The following is a 22451-nucleotide window of genomic DNA, read 5'->3' on the forward strand; positions in this document are numbered from 1 at the left end:
CTGCATATTAGGCAAGAACTCTATCACCGAGTTACATCCTCAGCCTTTGTTTTTTGAGACAGTCTCAAATTTCTGATAGTCTTACCTTCTGAATGTCATGATTATAGGTATACACGGCTATGCCATAAAACTGTATTTTATTTAAAACTATATAATAAATTGCTGATTAAATAGAATAGTCTAAAATAATTTAAGCAGCCTGACACGGATGCTGGGGAACAGAACTTGGGTCTTCCGGAAGAGCAGAAAGAGTGGTCTTAACAACAGGGTTTCACTGTGTAGTCCTATGTCGAGGACTGTGGAAACCCAGACCTTGGATTTTCTATGACCCTTTGCCTGCCAGAGTAAACAGCTTGTTTTCCTGTGCTTGCAGCTGAAAGATCCCGAGACCTAGGGCGTGGCCACTGGTCAGGGAAGACACTATATAAGCTACCCTGGAACACAATAAAGTTGGCATTCTTGTTTCAAGGATGACCCGTCTTTCTGTCTCTGTGTGTCTGTGTGTGTTTCAATCTCCAGGCCCTTGCACAGCTTGCCAACCTTTCCATAGTGCAGGCAGTAAGCTACAGGCGTCGTATTGTAGTACATGTAGGACAGGCGCTACAGGACCATAGTACACTTAGTAGTATGGACGTTACAGTCCTGGCTGCCCTAGACTCACTCTGTAGACCAGGCAGGCTTTGAACTAACAAGAGATCCATCTGCCCTTGCCTTATAAGTGCTGGGATTAAAGATGTACACCACCACCCAGCTAGATACTTTGTTTTTTTGAGACAGGGTCTCACTATGTGGTCTTGGTTTCTAGGCTGGCTTGGAACTTGCTATGCAGACCAGAGATTCACTTGACTCTTGTTATGTACATCAGAGATCTATCTGCCTCTGCCTCCCAAATTAAAGGTGTGCACCACCATGCCTGGCCCTTGAGAAGATTTTTTTTTTCTTATTTCACGTGTATTGGAGTTTTGCCTAATATGACAGTGTTGGATCCCTTGAAACTGGAGTTACAAGCATTTGTGAGCTGCCATGTGGGTGCTGGGAATTGAACCCAAGTCCTCTGGAAGAGCTGCCAGTGATCTTAACCGCTGAGCCATCTCTCCAGCCCCCTTTAGAAGACACTTTAAAGAAAATTCCAAGCCAGATATGATGACACACACCTGTAATCCTGAGTCTCAGTAAGCAGGCTTCAGATGTGAGGTAACCAAGGAAATGGAATCCGTTATCTTGGTAGCTGGGTCTATGTTCAAAATGCCATTCTGTGGCTGAACATTCTTAAACTGCAGTTAGGTTATTTCCACTAGAAGGAGGGGGCACTTTCCCAGTTGCCACACATGTGAACTAACAAAGGATATGTACCCTCCCAGGACCCAGGTTTCAAAATATCATCGATATTGTGATTTTTGATCTCTTTAGTGGGTTTCTAAAAAAGAGCAGGGGAAGAAATGCCCTAGAAATGTGCTCCAGTGTACCATGATTTTGGAGGGAAAAGGTTACCTTACCACACAAATAGGCTATGCACCTCATAAATATTCATAACACTTCTTACAAAAATAACAAGTGCAAGATCTTTTTCAGCTACCCACCCTTGGGTCAGCTTATTCCCCAGCTATATGGAACACACTATGACTTTGCTTAACTGTGCTAAGTAAATCATAGCTTAAACTGAGCCACTCTGATGAATTCTTTCCTTTAAGATAAGCACCCAAGAAATCTCCCAGGTAACAGTCCCAGTGCTCAGCAGGCAAGGCAGGATTTCAAGTGCAAGGCAAGTCTGGGTAGCACAGGGTGACGCCATGTCAAGTGAAAAATCAAGAATAAACTTAAAAGGAGGCTGGGATATAGCTCAGTGATAGAATGCTAGCCTGCCATGAACAAGGCCCTGAGTTTGATCTTTAGTGCTGAAAACAAAACAAACCACGTGATAAAATGACAGTGTAGGTGGAAACTCTAGAAACATTAGCAGCAAAGGTGTCTATTCCACAATATCTTATTGTTAGAGCAGAAAAACAATGTTGTATAGGTCCCTGGGCTTTATCCCTAGCACCACTATGACTTTTCTGTAAAGGTTTAAAGAACCAAAGATGTCTGAACAGATGACTCATCATACCTAATAAGAGCGGCATTTTTTTTAACCTAATGAAGTCAAAGCATATCACAAGTATCCCTGTTACAACTATATAAAACACAAAATTAAGTTTAAAAGAAAACCCTATCTTTTAGAGAAACAACTACCAGAACAAGACTGTGAAACCTTATTCAACCACCTAAGAAACTGTCAATAAATGAGTCTTCCTGTAGACAGAAAAGCTCAGAGTTGTAATGATGGCAATTCTCCAGAAGTTAAGTTATAAAGCAAGCGAATACAATTCACCCATGCTCCCAAGAAGATTTTTCTTGAGAACATAAAGATTCCAAAATGCATATCAAAGAACAAAGATCCAACAACAGCAGAACAGTTCAAAGAGCAAGCAGGGCAGGTTTGATCCATGAGTTAAGGTTTGGAGGAGCTTAACAATGTGGTGTTGGTAGAAACAGATAGAGCAACAGAGAGAACAAAGAGCCCTCCAACAGCCTTGTGGGTATGCAGAAACTAGTTCAAGCTGGAGGTGATATTACAAACCAGCTGGGACAGGAGTATTTACTAATTAATGTATGCTTTGAGTCAGGGTCTCATGTATTTTAAGCTGGTCTCCAATTAGTTTTTAAACATTTATTATTATTGCATATGTGTGTGTGAGTGCCAGTGCCCATATGTGTAGAGGTCAGAGGGAAACTTTTAGGAGTGGTTCTCTCTTACTATGTGGGTCCTAAGGATTAAACCCAGGTCACTAGGCTTGGTGGCAAGTATTTTGGGCAGGGCCTGTTAGCCAACCCTCCAACTTTCTCAGTAGTCAAGGGTGATTCTGAGTTTCCCATTTTTGGCTGGGAGTGGTGGCACATGCCTTTAATCCCATCACTTTGGAGGCAGAGGCAGGAGGATCTCTGTGAGTCTGAGGCCAGCCCGGTCTACAGAGTGAATTCCAGGATAGCCAAAGATACACAGAGAAACCCTGTTTCAAAAAACCAAAAAAAAAAAAAAAAAAGTTTCTGATTTTCCTGCCTACACTTCCAGTTGGTTAGAGACATGTGCCACTGTACCCATGGAAAAATTTAAAATTCTCCTTTGCAGCCTATATAAATATTAATTCTAGATGGATTAAAAACCTTAAAAAATGTATTTGGAAAATACATGGGCTGGTGAGATGGCTCAATGTGTAGCTCCTGAGTTTGCTCCCCAGGGTCCACATGGTCTAAGAGAACCTACAAGCTGGCCTCTGACTTCCATGTGTACCATGGCATGTGCAAGTGTACATGCACACCCATACCCCTAAATTTAAAGTGTAATTTAAAAATATTCAAAGGGATTGCAGAGATGGCTCAGCTGCTAAGAGCATTTGTTGTTCTTGCCTGGAACCCAGGTTCAGTTCCCAGCATTCACATGGCGGCTCACAACAGTCCATAACTCTAGTTCTAGAGGGAATATGATGCCCTCTTCTGGCCTCTGTAGGAGCTGCACATACATGGTGTACATACATAAATGCAGACAAGACATTCACATACATAAAATAAATCTTTTAAGGAAGAAAAAATTAAGATAACATCTTTGCTTTGCTTTCTGTCTGCCCTGAGGTGAACAGACTCTTTTCCTCTGTGTGCTGTGATATTCTGTTGGAGAAAGAGAAATTAAACTGAGATACAATTTCACACCTGCCTCACTGTCAAATGCTAATTGTGAAAAGATGTCAGAAACACATTTCATAATGCTGATGGAAGAGGCTTCTGTTGATTCTGGGGAGGGCAGTGGTACTGCAAGCGGTGACCAAGACTGACACAGGGAAGCACCTTAGTCTGCTCCAAAGAAACATTTACGTGTTGATACAAAGATGTGCTCAAGGATGCCACTACCATGCTGCTTTTGGCAGTGAAAAAAATAGACATTACTGGAAAATACACTGCAACAGTTTCTTTCTTCTTTTGTTGTTGCTGTTTTATTGCTATAGGGTCTTACTATGTAGCCCTGGGTGGCCTGGGACTCATTGCAATCTATCTGTCTCAGCCTTCAAAACACTGGCATACATTAAGATGTCTAGATTTTTCTTTTATCTTGTTTGAGAGCCTTCACTAATGTACTCCTAGCTGATCAAGAGTCTTCTTCTTTCAAATGCTGAGATTACAGGGATGTGTCACACCCAGCTATAGCTGTTTTTCAAATATCAAGCACCTGCTGAAAAGCCTGGTCCAGGTGCAATAGGCCCCGCCTCTAACACAAGTACTGAGGCTGTGGCTGGAAGGCCTGAACTAAAGCAGCAGCACTGTCTTCCACAGCAGCAACACCCTAATGCGTTAGTACAGACAAATGTGAAATACAGCGTGAAGATAAAACGACATTTATGTTGGCTTTCTAAAACACAAGGGCAAGTAGTAACTGCATGAAGAGTGGGCTTGTGGAATATTATTTTAAGATGTGTTACAGTTGTTTATGCTGTGGAACATCTGCTTTAAGGATGCAAAGATGTGCTGCATTCTTTTATGTTGCGTTTGTTTAACTCTATGAAGCAGTGTTACTGTGTCTGTCTAAAATACCCTATTGGTCTATTAAAGAGCTGAATGGGCAATAGCAAGGCAGGAGAAAGGATAGGTGGGGCTGGCAGCAGAGAGAATAAACAGGATAAAGAGAGGGATAGGGAAGCAAGAGAGATCAAGGAGCAAGAGAACAAGGAAAAGAGGACTAGAGGGCCAGCCACACAGCCAGTCATGGAGTAAGAGTGAAAGTAAGGTATACAGAAGTAAGAAAAGGAAAAAGCCCAGAGGCAAAAGGTAGACGGGATAATTTAAGTTAAAAAAAAAAAGTTGGCTAGAAAAAGGGAGGCTAAGGCATTTATAAGAAAAAAAAGTTTCTGTGTAACTTATATGGGAGCTAGGTGGCAGACCCCAAAAGATGAAAAGAGTAATAAAAGAAAAGAAAAGAAAAATCCAGTAACAGAGACTGACTGAGTCTGCAAAGGCAGCTAACGATACCAGAGACACATTCCAAATACCAAACCATAGACATATCTTAAAGGATGGACTGAGCATACACTCAAAATCACTTCCTGAATTCCTACTCTGTTATGAAATATTCTGAGTATGGAATGATTCCATGAACAAAAAACACATACTTTTTATTGTCTATATTTATAGATTTATAAATGGGAGGGAGGACATGCATATAAAGAATAGACAAATACACAACACCTGGAACAAAGAGAGACTAGAATATTAGATGGGGAACTCTGAGGAAAGTCCCACTCAAAGGCCTTCCTGTAGTGGCTCTGAAGAAGTACAGCATTCAGGGATTGGGACCCAGAAGCTTAGAGGACGGTGGGATGAGAGCAGAAAGACAGGAAGATGGGAGGACGGCTGGCTGTGGAGACTGGATGGAAAAGTTAGAACGTGCATTTTACGGGGCTCTCTGCTGGGTCCAAGCAGACTGTAGGGGCTAAAGGCAGGACCAATGATGTCAATCTCTCAGCAAGAGACTGAGGCTTGGAATCAGTCTAGATAACTGAGTGGGAGGGCTAAGGAGAGAGAAAGTGGATGTGTGTTGTAAACAGAGGGCCAGAGAACTTGGGTTTTTGGTTTACAGATGGATGGATGGAGAAGCCAAGGAGAACGAGGGAAGAATGGGTTTCACAGAGAGGCTACTAGCTTGCCTTGGATACACTTGCCATGGCTATCTATGCGCCATCCAAGTGGAGACACAGCGTAGGCAGTGGGAAATTCAGGCAGACGTCAAGGCTAGGGGCACACACCTAAACATAGGTGCTGAGACCTAAGCTGTCATGAGGAAGGGACTGTGAGGATGAGGGGGATACCATTTCAGAAAGGTCCCAAGGCCACAGGAAACAGCAAAGGAAGGACATCAGGGGTGGGGCAGGAACCACAGGAGATGGAGTTGTCCTGTGTCTCCAAAGACATGACTTCAGGAAGCAGTGCTATGGTTGGGTGGGTCCCTGGAATCCCTGTGCTGGAAACTTAGTCTCTTGATTCTTGTTAATGGTATTAGAGGCGGAGCCTTTGGAGGCAATCAGGATTAGATAAGGTCAGGAGTGTGGGATTCCCCAAAATAGCCTGAGTGGCTCTGTAACAAGGGGAAGGAGGATTTGCTGTCCCACAATGGGATATCCTTGTTGCTTTCATCAAGAAGGGTCTCACCAGGTATGGCCCTTTGACCTTAACTCTCCAGCCTCCAGGCTAGGACTGTGGGGGACTCTATAATGACCCAGTCTATGGTATTCAGTAATAACAGAGAATGGATTAAGACAGTGAGTTATGGGGCAAACACTCCAGACACCATGAGGAAGGCCAGCATTTTGGCACTAGCAGTTCACTGGAGACTGAGATGGTCAGGATTAGTGGAAGAGGCACCCAGATTAAAAGGGATGGCTTGGAAATGTATATGCTCCCTCTGAAGCCTGACTGGAGGCCAGAGAGATGGGGCAGTTCTGGGAGAGGAGTGGGATCAAGGGCGGGGATGTCTGCTGCCCTTGTGAAGGTGGCATAAGGCAGAGTCTTGGGCCAGGCAGAAAGGATATCAAAAAACATCCAAAGATCACAGAGTGGTCAGGTAAGCAGAGCAGCAGGCACAGAACAGCAGGGCACCAGGAGTCAGAGGGCCATGAGAATTTTTTTCTTAAAACAAAAAACCACTAATATATATTATACCTATGATATATATGATATATCCATATATGGATAGATTTTAGATTTATTTTATCTCATGTATGTGAATGTTCAGTCTATATGTATGTACATGCACCACATGTGTGCTTGATGCAAAAGGTATCAGATTCCTTAGAATGGTATTACAGATGGTTGTGAAACACCATGTAGGTGCTGGGAAAAGAACCTGGGTCCTTTACAAAAGCAACATGTACTCTTAACCACTGATCCACCTCTTTAGCCCTTCCCTGTAAGAGTAGATTTTTAAAATTAAAAATGATCTTTTAATACTAAACTGAAATTGTTGGTTGTGAGGTCTCTATAAATAGGGCTAGGTTTGGTCTCTGAGCCATAATTTGCCAGCCTGAGCTAGTGAGGCAACTGAGATAATGCTGGTGACTACTGGCAGATAAAAAGCCCCACTAAATGCTGGTCAGGAATACCAGATGCAGGTGCAGAGCAGGCAGATGATTTCTCTGAGATTACGGTTTTGCCAAGTAGACAGAATAATCAGAGGGAAAGTGAGAGAGTGTATGAAGGGGGCAATTAGTGATGACCACAGGAGAGGAGGATGAGGAGAGAGTGAGGAGGCTCTGAAGGTCCTACAGATCGAGGGCCTGTTGGACTTGAGGCTCTAAGGACCGGAAGAACTAGAAGCAGGAAGTGGCTGTGGAACACACACCAGGGATGGGGACAGTGGAAGGGATGAAGCAAACATCAAGAGTGGCAGGACCGCTACATGGCTCTAGCAATCTTCACAAGTAGTGAGGCTGAAGAGGAGCGCAGAGCTCTCAGGGCAGTGTCCAGAGGAGAGCTCAGCAAGGACACCTGCCTCCTGGAAGCCCAGCGTCAAAGGGGCACGGGGAATACACTGGGCCCATGCTGGGTCCTGAGAAGTACCATGGAGATATTAGCGTGTGAAGAGAAGAGATGAGGCCTGACAAGGGCATGCCCTGACTCAATCAAGAATGAGAGGAGGGCAGGGACCCAGATGCCAGGACTGAGGAGGGAAGACAGGCAGCATGCGACTCCTGCGACAAATTCCAATGGGCAGTGGAGACTGAGGGCCACCAACTGGCTGTTTCTTGGACCCTACTGGTTCTCACCAGGGAAAGTACCACATGTTACAAACACTAAGAAATAAAAGCAGACACCAGGAACCTTTCACCCTTGGCTTGGAAGTCAAGGTGACATCTGTCCCCCACAGGCAGCGAACTCAGTAGACACCTTTCCACCATCCAGCTGACCCACCGTCCTTGGTACCAACAAAACTCAACACAATTAACTACACAGGAATTAACCACGGGAAGATCTGAGTGACACAGTGTCAAAAATGACAAACCCAAGTGGCAGGACAGGCGAAGGGCAGGAAAGGGAGGCAGAGGCTTAGCAGAGTCAATGTCTCTTGCAAATGACTCAGCAAGGTCTTCCATGTAGGAACCCGGCATCCCTATTCTTCAGAGAAATGTGAGACACTGTGTTCGGTACCCAAGGCACCTGAAATAAACCCCGACCCTAGTCACACTGGGTTTGGAGACTTCCAGTGTTTAGAACTGGGTGTCTCCCTGAGCAGCTCGCGCTCCTCACTGCCTCTCCTCCCTGACCCTGTGACCCTGCGTCTGGCTGTGCTATCTATGTCAGGATACAAACTACTAGTTTCTACACCATGGCTGAGTAAGTCAGTTATGACTCAACCATGAAGGATTTACATTTGAAACACCCTGTCTTTCTGAAAAGAAGAGTAGTACCAACCCTAGACCTTTCTTTTTCTTTTTTTTTTTAAAGATTTATTTATTTATTATGTATACAGTATTCTGTCTGCTTGTGTGCCTGCAGGCCAGAAGAGTGCACCAGACATCATGACAGATGGTTGTGAGCCACCATGTGGTTGCTGGGAATTGAACTCTGGACCTTTGGAAGAGCAGGCAATGCTCTTAACCACTGAGCCATCTCTCTAGCCCCCGACCTTTATTTTTCTATGTTCATTTGGTCACCTGGTGTGTCCCTGACCTTTTCCCAACCCTTCACCTGGACTTGGGTCCACAGGAACTTCCGGGACCTTGGGGCCGGTGCGACGCCAAGTGCATGGCTCCTTGCCTTGTTCAATCTGGGAGAGGACCTCGGGTTTGGAGATGGCATAGTCTGAGGAAAGACAGAGGGTTAATTTGGCCACATTCTCATCAGAAATGGTGACAGGCTGCTGTAAAATCACTAATAGCCTAGAAACTAAATGTCTTGACTGGTATCAAACAGCAGTTCTCAATGGTAGGCATTCTGCTGCAACGTCTAGGGACGAGCTTGTGTCAACTCTAGGGACTGGGAGAGTGCTACTGCATACTGAACAATGCACATGAAAGACCCCACCCCAAGAGTCATCTGTCCACAGATCTAGCAGTGTGGGATACAGAGCCACACTAAGCAGCAGCATGCCTGCAAAGCAGAACATACTGTGAGTGCACTCACTCACGGTCCACCAAACACTCCTGATTAGAAAGTAAGGCCAAGAGGAGGGGGCTGGAGTTACAGGGCTCTGGGGCACCCTGTGGAGTGTCACATAAAAGTCACCCAATTGAGGGTGAAAGAACAATCCCTTCGCTAAAGTAGAGTGGATTAAAAACACTGGAGAGCTGTGGCACACCTGCACTCTAGTCTCGGCAAAAGCAGAGATGTCCACACTTTGGGCCTGGTGAGGACAGAGGCTATCGCTTTCCTAGGTCTGCTACTCCAAACAGAAGGGAGTACCCGACTCTTCACCCCACAACACGGGAGGAGTCTCCTTGTTCACAGTATCTAGGGATCTATATAGACAACACTGAAAACTGTATCACAAAGAGGTCTGGGGACTCACACATCCCACCTTACAGAGGCATGTGTCAGGCCTTACCCAGGGACACCAGCGTCTCATAGTTGCCCCTCATCACATGCTTGTAGAGCTCCTTCTGCCAGTCCTCCAGCTTGCCCCACTCCTGCTCAGAAAAATACACAGCCACATCATCAAAGGTCACAGGAACCCGAAACCACAATTCACACTCACTCACCCACATCCTTGCAGGCATGGACCCTTGGGCTCCCCATCCCAGGGCCCCCAAAAGCTACCTTGGGGACCTCGCCCTTGCTGCCAGGGGGAAGTCTCAGAATCCAGAAGTTCCGGTTGCGCAACAGATTCTCCACGTTCTCCAGCCGCCGCTGCAGCAGCCCGTACTCCTGCAGCAGGGTCCCCAGCACGGCCCACTTGCCCTCCAGCTGGTTGCTGAACTCCACAGCTGTCTTCTCACAGTCAGCCAGCTTCTTCTCTGCCATCCCAGTTCGGCCTTCTAGAGAAAGCAGTCGAGCGGCCTGTGATTCAATCTTCCTCTCCATGGCCTGAATTGTAGCTGCCATTGTCCATGGAGAAATCTTCAAGAAAGAGGAGAAACCAGCATTATTTTTCACATTGTGATCCTTCTATCCCACGCATGGGGGAGCCAAGCTGGGAGTGGAGAGCCCAAGTATGCTGGAAGTAGGAACAGTAGGAACATCCTATGTCATGCACCAGATCTTGCCTTAGTGACAACCTCTTTGGGTTTAAAGATCTGGCCTGAGGCTGGAAGGTGCCTTGCTCAGGACCCCACAGCACACTGTGCAGATTTCTACCTTGGCCCTTTCCACCCTATTCAGTCAGCTCCTGTATGTCCCTACACTGAACATCTCTCCTGGTGGACATTGTTTCTTTCCACAGTACAGCGCTAAACACATGGTAAACACACAGTGCGATTTTGCAAAATAAACAGTGACTTAGCATTGCCGGGGCGTTTTAGTGGAGAAACGATAAACTGCAGATTGACTAGGGCCCAGCCTGCACTTCTGTCACAATCACACAGGAACTGCCTGATGATGACCCAGCAAAAACTCCAGCTGCTTCAACTGAGAGGCACAAACAAGGGTTGCTCAAGTGCTTTTTAGAAGAGCATCTCATGTCCCCTCTTACAGACAGATAAGCTCAATGGCCAACCCCCTTTCCTCCAGGACAACCTGATTTGATCCCTTCCTAACTGCCCCTTCCCCATGAGCTAAAATTACTGCCAACTTTAACCAATCAAAGAGATGAGTATTTGTTTATGTGATGAAGTCTCACATAGTCCAGGCTGACCTAGAACCTGCTTGGATGGTGCTGAACCCTTGCTCCTCCTTGCCTTTACCACCCCAAGTCCTGAAGTGACTGTTAATGCCTGGCATTAAGAGTTGGACTGAAATTCCTGCAAGGTACGAATCAGTCTCAGACACGAGCTGTCCTGAGATCAGGGACATACTTAATCTGGTGGGGAAGGTAGACTATTACACATGCAACAACAATCACAAGACTGATACATCCCTGCCATTGGGAACGGCACAGAGGCTTTAGTGACTGCCCACTGGAGATGAAGAACACATTTTGGGTGGGGCACGGGAAGAGCTCCTCCATGTACATCCAAGGTGCAACCCCCAGGACTGATTGGAGATACCTGCATGGGTGCCTCTTCTGGTCAGTGCCTGAAGACAGATGTTCCTTACATTCCAGAAGGATACTCTTTAACAAGAAAAGGTGGATGACTACTTGTAAAATAAAAGTGACATCTAGGAACTAGTGTGGACTCATCTGAGTCACCGGGAACCAGAATGTGGAAAGACACATCAGAAAATGAGACCAAGGGGGCTTGACCAGAGGCAGAAAAGCTGGTCTGCATGGTGCTCCAGAGTTTCTCAGGCTGTACAGGAGGCACGTTAGCTCTGACTGAGGACTTTCAGTGGGTCTCAGAAGATCGATTCTGATGGGCAGAACTGTTGTAAGGGAAAATCTGATGTGGGAGGATACCCCTGGCCTCTTCTTCCCAGAGTCTATTTCAGATGTATCCTTGTACTTTGCCACCATTCCCTCTGCTGCAACCTCTGTGTTACACAAAAGGGCATCTGCACAAACATCTCCCTCAGTGATGGTATTCTTGTTCAACATCTGAACAATGGGTCGAGTTTTTTGTGGTTGTTGTTGTTTGAACTATTTTTGTGGGGTCCATGGACCTTTGAACTATGTGGCTTGTGCTCTGCTTAAGCCTAGCATCTTGCTCACTCAAAGGGAAGGTGGAACAACCAACTGCAGAACAGGCAGGGACGCCAAAGCCTTCCACTGCTCCCCACCCACATGACGAAGTCCAGGCCTTCCAGCCCCTTCCAACTCTGCAGCTCATAACCAAAACCATCTCTCTGGGGACGGGTCCTGTACTGTCCTGTCTCTGTGCATTGCCTCTCTCGGCCGAAGCCCTAGTTAACTCAGCTCACAGAAGCATAGATTACCTGGCCAGGTAGGAGGAACAGGGTCTGCTAAGCACCTGCTTATTCGAACTTCGTTTCCACCAGGTTGCTACAAGCTCTTTCTGTTTGACCATATGGCTACTCCTGTACCTGTCTGCTTTCCTTATCACAGTCACTGAACTGTAAGCACTGTCTTCCCACACTTTCTCTCCGAGATTCTCGGCAAGTTAACTTCGCTGGGCCTCCAGCTTCTCTTTTGTACAAAATAATAACTATAATAGTAACTACCCCACAGGTTTGTAGTGCGGACAGAAATCATGCCTAAACCGGGCTGAGCACAGCGCCAGCCTGGCTGGACAAATGGGAGCAGCCCTCGCGCGCCGCCCGGGGAGGGCCGGGCACACAGTGGGTGCTCAGTGTATGCGGAATCGACGTCGGACACCTCCCAGGTGCCACCAGGCCGCTGGGGGAGCTGGGGGAGGGAAGTACCGGCCCGGCGCTGAGGAAGGAGCCCGGCCCGGGGACGCGCAGACCGGGAACTTGGCGCGGGTCGGCCTCTGGAGCGCGGACGGCCGTTCCCGGCGCCCGGCTCCACCCGGTCCGGTAGGCCCCGGCGGACCTCGCGGCCGCTCGCCGCAGCCCTAGGACCCGCAGGCCCGGTCTGGCCCGGAAGTCCTCCTGGGGCCTGCGGCACTGTGTGCTGGGCCCCGGCCTTCCGGGGCCCGAGGCCGCGCGGGCCAAGCGCGCGGGCCGCCCTTACCGGAGCCGCGGCCGCCTCGGCCATGGCCCTGCGCTGTCCTGCCCGGCGCGGAGGAAGTCGACGCCGCGGCGCGCGGCCCCACGCAGGCCCGGCCGCCGGGTCCTCTCCGCCGGCAGCAACGCTGCCTTCCCCGCCGCGCTCCTCGCAGGCCGGCCTCCCGCCGCTCTGCCCGCAGCCGCACCGCCACCGTCAGCGCCCGGCCACTCCACACTGCATCCTGGGAGCCGGCGCCGCGGCCAGGCCGACGAAGGCCCGTGAGGCTTCCTGGAGGCAGCGCGGCGGCACAGCTCCACCTGCAGCTCGAGCGGCGAACGGCAGCTCCAGCACCCGCCCGCCGCCGCCCCCGGCCCCGCCCTCCTCGCGAGGCCCCGCCTCACTCCGGCCTCCAGCCCCGCCCCCGCTCATCGCCCCGCCCCTTGCGGTCCTGCGGCGCAAGTGTTGGGGCGGGAGGGACAGACAGCAGTGGCATCTTGGTTTGGCTGGATAAAACTCGGCGGGCAGTGCGTACCCCTGGCTCGGTCGCATCTGCAACTGGCCAGTTGTAGCACAACTATCTTTGCCTTGAAATGGAATGACTACTTCCAACAACGGAAAAAAGGCTTGATAAGTCACAGGAGGCATTCGTGTAGGATTTTCTATAATATGTGTATTATAATAAACATTTAAATGACAAACGTGGAATAAAACGCCGTCGTTTAAAAATGTTTTGAGTGGAGCTGGAGGGATTGCAGCTAAAAGCACTTGTTCTTGTAGAGGGCGGGGTTTTGGTTTCTAGCATCCACATGACAACTCACAACCATCTGTAAGTCCAGCTTCCAGAGATCCGATCCCCTCCCATGATATACCTGGACATTAGGTATTCACTGAAAGATATTGATTATATATATATATATATATGTATATATAGAGAGAGATTAAAATGTGTGTATATTAGGATGTATGTTATCCTGTGTATTATTCATGTTCAGCTAATGGTCATATAAATATTCATATAAAATTTTATGTCTTGCGAAGTTTAGGCAGATTTGGAAGCATATACATTAACGCAGTGTCAATAGTTTTATGTTAATAGAGAGACCACAGACTGTTTGGGGGGCATTTCCTAACCTTTTCAATTCATGTATTTGTTTTGTAATAACAAGGGAAAGAAGAAAAAAATTAAAATGTAAAATTCCTCCAGAAGCCTGGTGTGGAGCCCCCGTGTGGCAACAAAGAGGTATTGCCTTTGAGAATTGCCTTCTGTGCCAACCCCCAAGTAGGAACTTGTAAGACCTGGGCTAGCTAGTGGCTGAGATCTTTTTGCTGTTGCTATGGTTATTTATGATATACTTTTATTTTTGATTATGTATACATGTGTCTGTATGTAAATATGTGTACTCACGTGTGGGTGTGGGAGGGAGGTCACATGTCCTTTGATGAATAATGATGTGGAAGTGTAGGCCACATAAACCCCCTTCCTTCCCAAGTTGCTTTGGTCATGGTGTTTCATCACAGCAATAGTAACCCTGAGACACTGACTGAGACCTTAACACTCCCTCCCATTCTCTCCTCAGCAGGCGTGGCCTGTAGGGGTGTGAGAAGAGACGAGTCAGCACCTAGGAGATACTAACTTGCTTTAATACTGGACCCAGCTGAAGCCCAGCATTCCCTTAAGCCTTCCACTGTGCCTTAGTTCAGACCTTCTTAGAGATTTAAAATTAAAAACATTTTTGTTTAATGTGTTTGAGTGTTTTGCCTGCACGGATGCTTGTGTACCACTTGTGCACAGAAGAGGGCATTAGATCCCTTGGAACTAGATCTACAGATGCTTGTGAGCTGCCATGTGGGTGCTGGAAATCCAACCCAGGTACTTTACGAAAACAGCCAGCTTCTTAACCACTGAGCCATCTCTCCAATCTCAGTTCTTAGAGTTTTTATGCTTCAGATTGCTGAGAAAATTTTTTATGACCTTATGTATATATAAATGAGTCTCCAAATCAAACATTTTCTCATAGTAAGCATAGATTTATTCTAGAATGACTCTTTGGCATATGTATAACCTTACCAATTATTTACAGGGAAAATCAAGTTGCGTACTAATGTGATAGATATGCCTATTTATTTTTATGCTAAGAATTAAATCTTGGAGCCAGAGCTGGGTGGTGGTGGTAGCACATGCCTTTAGCCTTTAATCCCAGCATTTTGGAGGCAGAGGCAGGCAGATCTCTGAGTTTGACGCCAGCCTGGTCTACAGAGTGAGTTCCAGGACATAAAACCCCGTCTCAAAAAACCAAAAAGAAAAAAAAAATAAATCTTGGCTGAACATTTGATAATCCTGGATGGGGAACATCTGCTGAGAGTGATTGAATATTTTGATTTCATAATTTTTAATACGGAGAACTGCACTTTGCGTAAGTACGTAGTACAGAATGGCAGTTTTGTTTTGAACCATTTCAGAAATTGTTGGAAATTCTACCCTAATCTCAATCCAAAATTTCTTTGGATTTTTTTTAAAAAATGAAATTCATGTCAGTGTTTCACACAGCAGTTTTACATTTCCAACATTCACATATACAATAGTCCAAAGTCGTGCTATAATACAGTACGAAACTTACATACTGATAAAGATGGTAGGACAATCTTGTCTTAATTTTCTGTAAACCATTATGTCTCTATATAAGCGTACGACTGGGAAAGCAATGCAGTTTATAACACAGCAGTTCTGAGTCTGAGCCCAGGCGTCCCAGTCAGTGTTTGTTGGTGTTGTGTGCTGTGACGGAGGGTGCAGCACAAAGTGCCTGGGTTCAGGTCAGAACCCAGTTTTCAGTGAGGTTGTTCAGTGCAACACAGGCAGGTGATGCTAGATGCACCAAGAATTCGTTTTGTGTTTTGTTTATTTATTGATTGCTTGCTTATCTTGAGGCACAAGGTCTTGACACAAAACCCAGGCTGTCTTGGAACCTCCCTATCCAGACAACTGACCTTGAATTTATAGTGGAGATCCTCCTGCCTCTGTCTCTGCCAGGGTGGTGGGATTGCAGGCATAAACCACCATGCTGGGCTACACATTTGATTCTAAATTAAGTTTTTGTCTTCATGCCTTCAGAGACCTTTCACTGCTGCCAAATGTTTCAGGCCCCCATTGCGTTTCACGAGCCTCATGCTCAGTCTCACAGCTTTGTATAGAGTCCATACCTGCTGTTTAAGGAGCTGTGGTGGAGGTGATTGCCTCTAATCTCAGCACTCAGGAGGAAGAGGCAAGTGGATCTCCGTGAGTTTGAGGCCAACCTGGTCTGCAGAGTGAGTTCCAGGATAGCTAGGACTCTGTTACACAGATAAACCTTGTCTCAAAAAACAAAAAAAGGGGAACAAAAGAAGAAAAAAAAAGAAGAGGAGGAGAGGAAAAGAAGAAGTAGCTGAAGAAGAGAAGAATAAGATGAAGAAGAAGAGGAGGAGGAGGAGGGGAGAAGGAGCAGGAGAAGAGCAGCAACTAACAACCAGTTGCTAGTCCCTCTACATGATTATTTGCTTATAGTCTCACAGGCCTCCTACCCGGCCCCAATACCCAATATAAGTCCAGTCTACTCTGACTTATGATCTTCCTTCCTCAGCCTTCCAAGTGCTAGGACTATAGGCCTGGTACACCACCATTCCTGGCAGGTCAGCCCATTTCATTCTGCCTGAAGCCACTGCTCAGAGAGAAAGGGCCTTGCTGCTGCCTGTGGACATGGAGTTAGCCTCAGGACTCCTGCTGTTTCCTCCCACCGCTTCCTTGGTGAAAGAGCTCTCCATCCTTGAGGACACAAGCATCCTGATAGGGCGTTGCCTGGGTTTAAGAGATCACCTGTGAGTCCCCCAAAGGAATTCTGGGGGAGGGATCTAGTTGGTTAGTTCTTGCCATCCAATGCAGGGCAGCATTGAACCAAGGCCCTCAATAGGTAGGAGGCCAGAACGGCACTGTCAGGTACTTGGCACAGATTGTCACTGAGGTTATATAGAGAGAATTACCTTGAATTACTTTCTTTCAAAGGGATCTGTGGGCATGAGAACGCTTTAACTCCACAGACCTCTTCCAATTTGCATCCCACTGTTTGCTCTGGCCTGTTGAGGATGGACGTTCCTAAGTGACGGAAGAACCACAGCTTGCTTTTCTTTGCATCCCAAGACTAGCCAACTGCTAAGAAAGTATGCAAGAGATGTATGTGTCTAAATACATCTTGGAGTTGGAGAGATGATTCAGGGGTTCAGAGCACTCGTTGCAGAGGACCTGGGTTCAGTTCCCAGCACCCAAGCAACAGCTCACAACCACCTGTAGCTCCAGTAGGGAAGGACCGAACACCCCCTTCTCACCTCCACAGCAGACACATAGAGCACAGACAAAACACCCACACATGTAAGATAAAAATTAAAAATATTTTTCATCATTTTCTTTTCTTCAAAATGGTAAGACTTGACAGAGAAGGTAAAATTTGAACTGATCTTGTAGGATAGGCAGAATTTTAGTAGAGAGTTTCTGACCTGAGGGTGGCAATAATGGTGGGAGTTGGTGTCAGCCTGGGAAAAACCTGAAGCAGACAGATAAATTTTAGAAAAAGGAGAGAAGGCCAGTGTGATTAAAGCTTGAACAATGGAGGAAATAAGTGACTAGACAGCTGTCTGTCGCTGTAGCTGAATACCTGATACAAAACGAACAATGAAAAGCTTATTTTGACCTAATTGATTTTATTATTTAGGTATGTGTGCTCACATTTGTGTAAATATATTTATCAGTGCATGTGTGCATGAACACACCCCTGTGCACACGCACACACACGCACACACACACACACACGCACACACTAGAAGAGGATGTCAGATCTTAACAGCTAAGTCACCTCTCCAGTCATATGGCTCATGGTTTTCGAGTTTCCCTCCAGGACTGGGAAGACTCTCTAATTTAGTTAAGTGGAAGTACACAGAGGAGCGAATTCCACTCACCTCATGGCCAGCAAGTCAGAGTAAGGAGGAAGTTGGGGTTCACAATGCCCTCTGAACTTAAGATTTCCAGTTGGTTCCCACTTGAAGGTTCCACCATCTCCATTAACACCACACTGGGGGCCAAGCCTTGAACTTCATGGATTTTAGTACACATTCACTATCCAAACTACACGGATCTGGGGACCTGGGCTGGGATGTCTGTGACTGTGTACCTCACAAACATCCTACACCAGTGCACTAAAAAAAAATGAGCATTTGGGAGCTGGAGGGATGAATCAGTGGTTAAGAGCACTTGTTCTATTGGAGAGGACCCAGGTTTGACTCCCAGCACACACATGGTGGCTCCCAACCATCTGTAACTCCAGTTCCAGGGGATCTGACACCCTATATTGACTTCCTTGGGCATCAGACACACAAGTGGTGCATACACATGCATGCAGACAAAACACCTATACACTTAAAATAAGATAAATAAATATAAAATACTTTAAAAGTTGCCACATGTTCCTCAGGGCCAGAAGTATCGACTTGTCACACTGTAACAATCCACGTAAATCTTGTAGTCTCCTTTATAAAACTCCACACTTGTTTGAGTTTTAAAGGATTGTTTGGGGGAAGCTCTGGAGACATGGCTTGCTGGTGAGGTGGCTCAGGAGTTAAGCGCACAAGATTCTCTTCCAGATGACTTAGATTTGATTCTAGCATCTGTATGGTAGTTCACAACATGAGGTTTCTTACACTCCCTTCTGGCAAAGTGGAAGGCACAGAGAAGCAAATCCACTTGCCTCAGAGACAAGCACCAAGTATCAAGGCACAGACGTGTATGCAGCTCAAAAAACAAACACAAACAAAACAAAACATACGCCATCACATACCCACAAAACCAAAATATACACATAAAGTAATAAATTATAAATTCTTAAAAGATTAGTTTGGTCTAGAGAGATTGCTTAATGGGTTAGAGCACCTGCCATTAGGTCTGCCCACTGAGCTTCAATCTCTGAAACCTATAAGGTAGCCGAGAACCAGGGCCCACAAGTTGTCCTCTGACCGTCACACGCTGCTATGACACGTATGTGTGGGTACTTGAGTGTATGCATGTACACGCATACACTAAATCAATCAATCTATCAATCAATCAACATAATAAAACATTTTTAAAAGTTTGTTTGATTTATTGACTACTGGGTAAAAATCAAGGATGCGCTGCTTCAAGAGCCCTCCCTTGGACTGGAAAGATGGTTCAGTGGTTACGTGTTGTTCCTCCAGAGGGCCCAGGCACCGCAACACCCACACAACAGCTAGCAACTGTTTGTAACTCCAGTTCCAGGGGAGCTGTCACAGTGCAGACATACATACAGGCAAACACTGATATACATACATAAAATGAAAAGTCAATCTTAAAAGAAAAAAGCCCTCTAGCCAGGCAGTGGTGGCACCGTGCCTTTAATCCCAGCACTCGGGAGGCAGAGGCAGGAGGATCTCTGTGAGTTCGAGGACAGCCTGGCCTACAAGAGCGACTTCCAGGAGAGGCTCAAAAGCTACAGAAACCCTGCCTTAAAAAAAAAAACAGTAAACAAAACAAAACAAAGAAAAAAAAATGTGGGAAGAGCCCTCTGTTGCTCCTCTTGTTCCCATATCAGTACTGCTCTGGCTACTTCTTTGGAGAGGCCCAAGCTTCAGCCTGAGAAACAGCCCTGAGGTGGGATTTTCATCAGAAAGACAACACTCTCGGACCAGTGGAGGTAAGATTTTGACGTGACTTTGAACCAGAGATGAGATGGACATACAGCACGTGTGGGGAAAACCCCTGAGGTCCACGATTGCCTTCTGTTTTCTAGACCCCTCTGTAGTCACAGTTATTGTGAGGGTTGATGTCAGAGCTTAAGAACAAGGGTGCCAGTGACCGAGAACTGCTTAGAGGGTGGCCCGTCCCAGGGCCTCTGCGTTCCCTAGGGATAGCGCTCTGAGCAGCAGAAAGGGGTGGACAGAACCCCTTCTCCACAGGTCGCAGGGCTTTAGGCCTGAGCTCTCCAGGACAGGAAAGGGGGTCACCGCTCCAGCAGAGGAAGAAAGTCATGAAATAAAAGCCAGGCGGGGCTGTCTTTAAGTAAACTTCAAATAAGAAAAAAATCCAGACTCATAAAAGAAGTACCAGTGTGTGTGTTTATTTGAAAACGTCAGGAACTAAGGTTACTAAATTTCCATGTAATTAATGCCATTTAAGTTCCACGTTAAAATAATCCTCAGAGGAAGGAGACTCGCAAGACTTGGGAAGCTAATGAAACTACAAGATCCAGGATGTTTACAAAGTTCCAAGATTGTCAGCCCCTTCCCCAAGCTGAGAAGAGCTGTAACCAGTGCTGGGGGCGGGGCACCCTCTCTGATGATGCTGACTGCAAGGCCTGCAAGGATCTCCAGGATGCAGCTTCTCTGAGTAATCCCTACATTGGAGTCGGTTTCGGGTGGTGCCGCTTCCTTTGAGTCCTGTGTGTAACCCCCCAAAACTCACTGGCTAACCAAGCTAGACCGGGGTAGAAGAGTTTCTTTGGTGTACTCTCTGGGGGTGGGGGAGGCGTTTACTCACATCTTCCCGGGAAAAGTCGCAGAATGACTAAGTTCTCCGTGGCTTTTTGAGAATAATGGTCTAGGCATAAAAAGTTGAGTTTCTCACTTTGTAGTTCGGGAACACCAGCATGCAAGAGTCCAGAGCGCCCCAGCAATGACATTAGTAATTATAACAGAGACAAGCTTCTTACTCAGACCCTGACTCATATTTACAAGAGATTCTTAAGTTTTATAAGGCTGACGGTTGACTCATCAATGTTGATGACCTCACAGTCAATACAACACGGCTTTATAACTTAGAGTGGGAGAAAGATGTCACATCAAAGGCCAGTCAGAAATTAAGAACGCTTTACAGGGACACTGAGTCCTCTCTAGCTTGGGTACAGACAAACCCACTTGACAGGGATTAGTCAAGTTTACATGGAATTCTTACTGGGGCTTCTGGCTGGTTTTAGGTATGCTGGGCAGGCATAGAATAAAGAAACAAGTATCTTCTAATCCCAAACTCAGGGATTCTTGTATTTTAAAAAATTTTTCAATGGCATTTATTGTTGCTGGGAGATGTGGGGAGAAAGAGCCTGGGCCCCAAATACAGAAAAATGGAACAATTTTTATCTTCATCTGGGCAAAAGACTTATAATTGACCTAGGTAGATAGGTAGGCATGGTCCCTGGTTCAGCACAGACTCCCAGGGCTGAGCAGAAGGTTGAAAGTCACAGTCTTCCTTAAGGATTTCATTGTCTAGTGGTGTGCAAGGAAACGTGAAGAGGATGGGGTTTGGAGAGATGGCTTAGCACTTCTTGAAGAGGTTCAAAGTTTGGTTCTCAGCCCCAACATGGAGGCTCATAACCATCTGTAATTCTAATTCCGGGGGATCCAACATCCTCTTCTGACCTCCACAGGGATAAGGCATTCAAATAGTGCACAGACATACAATGCAGGCAAAACACTCATGAGCATAAAATAATAAATATCAAATAAAGACTACCATTGATTTAGGATCTGGGAAGTAACTGGTGCATTTGGAGCCGAGCATGAAATACGGAATAGATACTTGACAAGATTACCCTTGGAGTTGTACGAACAATTGCGTTGAGGGAAGGGTAGCAGATATTAAGAGGTGAGAAGAAAAGTCCAGGTGAGACACAGGGAGAGGGTGACTGCAGTCTCCAACTCCCAGGAAGAGAGGTCCTGATAAGCTACCAGCATACCAGACCAGCAGCAATAAAATGATAAGACAGTGTGCTATGTACACCTAACAGAAAGAAAGTAGAGAAATTTACAATTTAATTTATTCTGAAATTTAAGAAACCTTCTTAGAAATTTCTTAATGAAATTTCATAACATGACTAATGTCAGTAGAGCAGAAATATATAGCATGTTTAAGTTTATTTTAAAATTACATTTACTATGTATGTGTGTGTGTATGCACATGTATGTATGTCACCCACCATGGCACATGAGTGGAGGTGAGGACAACTTTCAGGAGTCATTTCTCTCTGTCCATCATGTGGGTTCCTGGGATTGGACTCACATCACCAGGCTGGGTGGTAATGCCTTTACCTTTGGAGCCATCTTGCTGACCTCATATTTAAGTGTTAATGCATAAACACCATAGCCTCAAAAACATATAAAAACTAAAATTAAGAGGAATAAAATAAAAACTTTCAAATATCTAACCATGATGGGTGATTTGAACAACTTCTCCTTATAACTGATAGAAGAAGTAGAGGAAAAATCAGCAAAGATGGAAGACTTTGAAATTCACAATTAATTCTATTAATTTCCAAATATAAGATGATACCCAACGACTGGAAAGACAATTTCCATTTCATTGTGCAGAGATAGAACACTTACCCAAACTGAGAAATTGCTGAGCCAGCAAGTCCGCTTCAACAGCTTTCAGAAGACTGAACTGGCCAGGGGCTGGTTCCACACCCCTTTAATCCCTGCAGAGGCAGAGGCAGATGGGCCTCTGTGATTTTGAGGCCTACCTGCTCTACAGAGATAGCTCTAGCACAGTGAGGGCAGCATAGAGAAACCCTGTCTCGGAAAAAAAAAAAAAGTCTAAACTGAAAGAGTAGATTCAGAAGCCAGCAACGAAACTATGAGGAGATAATATAAAATGTTTGGAAAGGTTCAAGAAGATGGCTCACTGGTTAAG

General features: G+C 46.0%; 1 protein-coding gene across 5 annotated transcripts in view; it reads right to left on the reverse strand.

Moving 5' to 3' along the window:
* Znf746 (zinc finger protein 746) overlaps positions 1-13048 on the reverse strand; it is a 22452-nt gene extending 9404 nt beyond the window's left edge. Inside the window, exons 1-4 of one of the 5 annotated variants that reach the window (XM_085683575.2) lie at positions 12764-13048; positions 9835-10134; positions 9623-9704; positions 8749-8880 (exon numbers count right to left, since the gene is read on the reverse strand). In XM_085683575.2, the coding sequence (XP_085539701.2) occupies positions 8749-8880; positions 9623-9704; positions 9835-10134; positions 12764-12787 (538 nt within the window). In that variant the 5' untranslated portion in view covers positions 12788-13048. The remainder of the gene's footprint in view (positions 1-8748; positions 8881-9622; positions 9705-9834; positions 10135-12763) is intronic. The other 4 variants (XM_085683571.2, XM_085683574.2, XM_085683570.2 and 1 more) reach the window with 4 other exon arrangements.
* Positions 13049-22451: the final 9403 nt, after the last annotated feature.

This window comes from Myodes glareolus, chromosome 25 (genome assembly GCF_982192425.1).
Source record: "Myodes glareolus chromosome 25, mMyoGla1.1, whole genome shotgun sequence".
In the NCBI taxonomy this organism is placed as follows: domain Eukaryota; kingdom Metazoa; phylum Chordata; class Mammalia; order Rodentia; family Cricetidae; genus Myodes; species Myodes glareolus.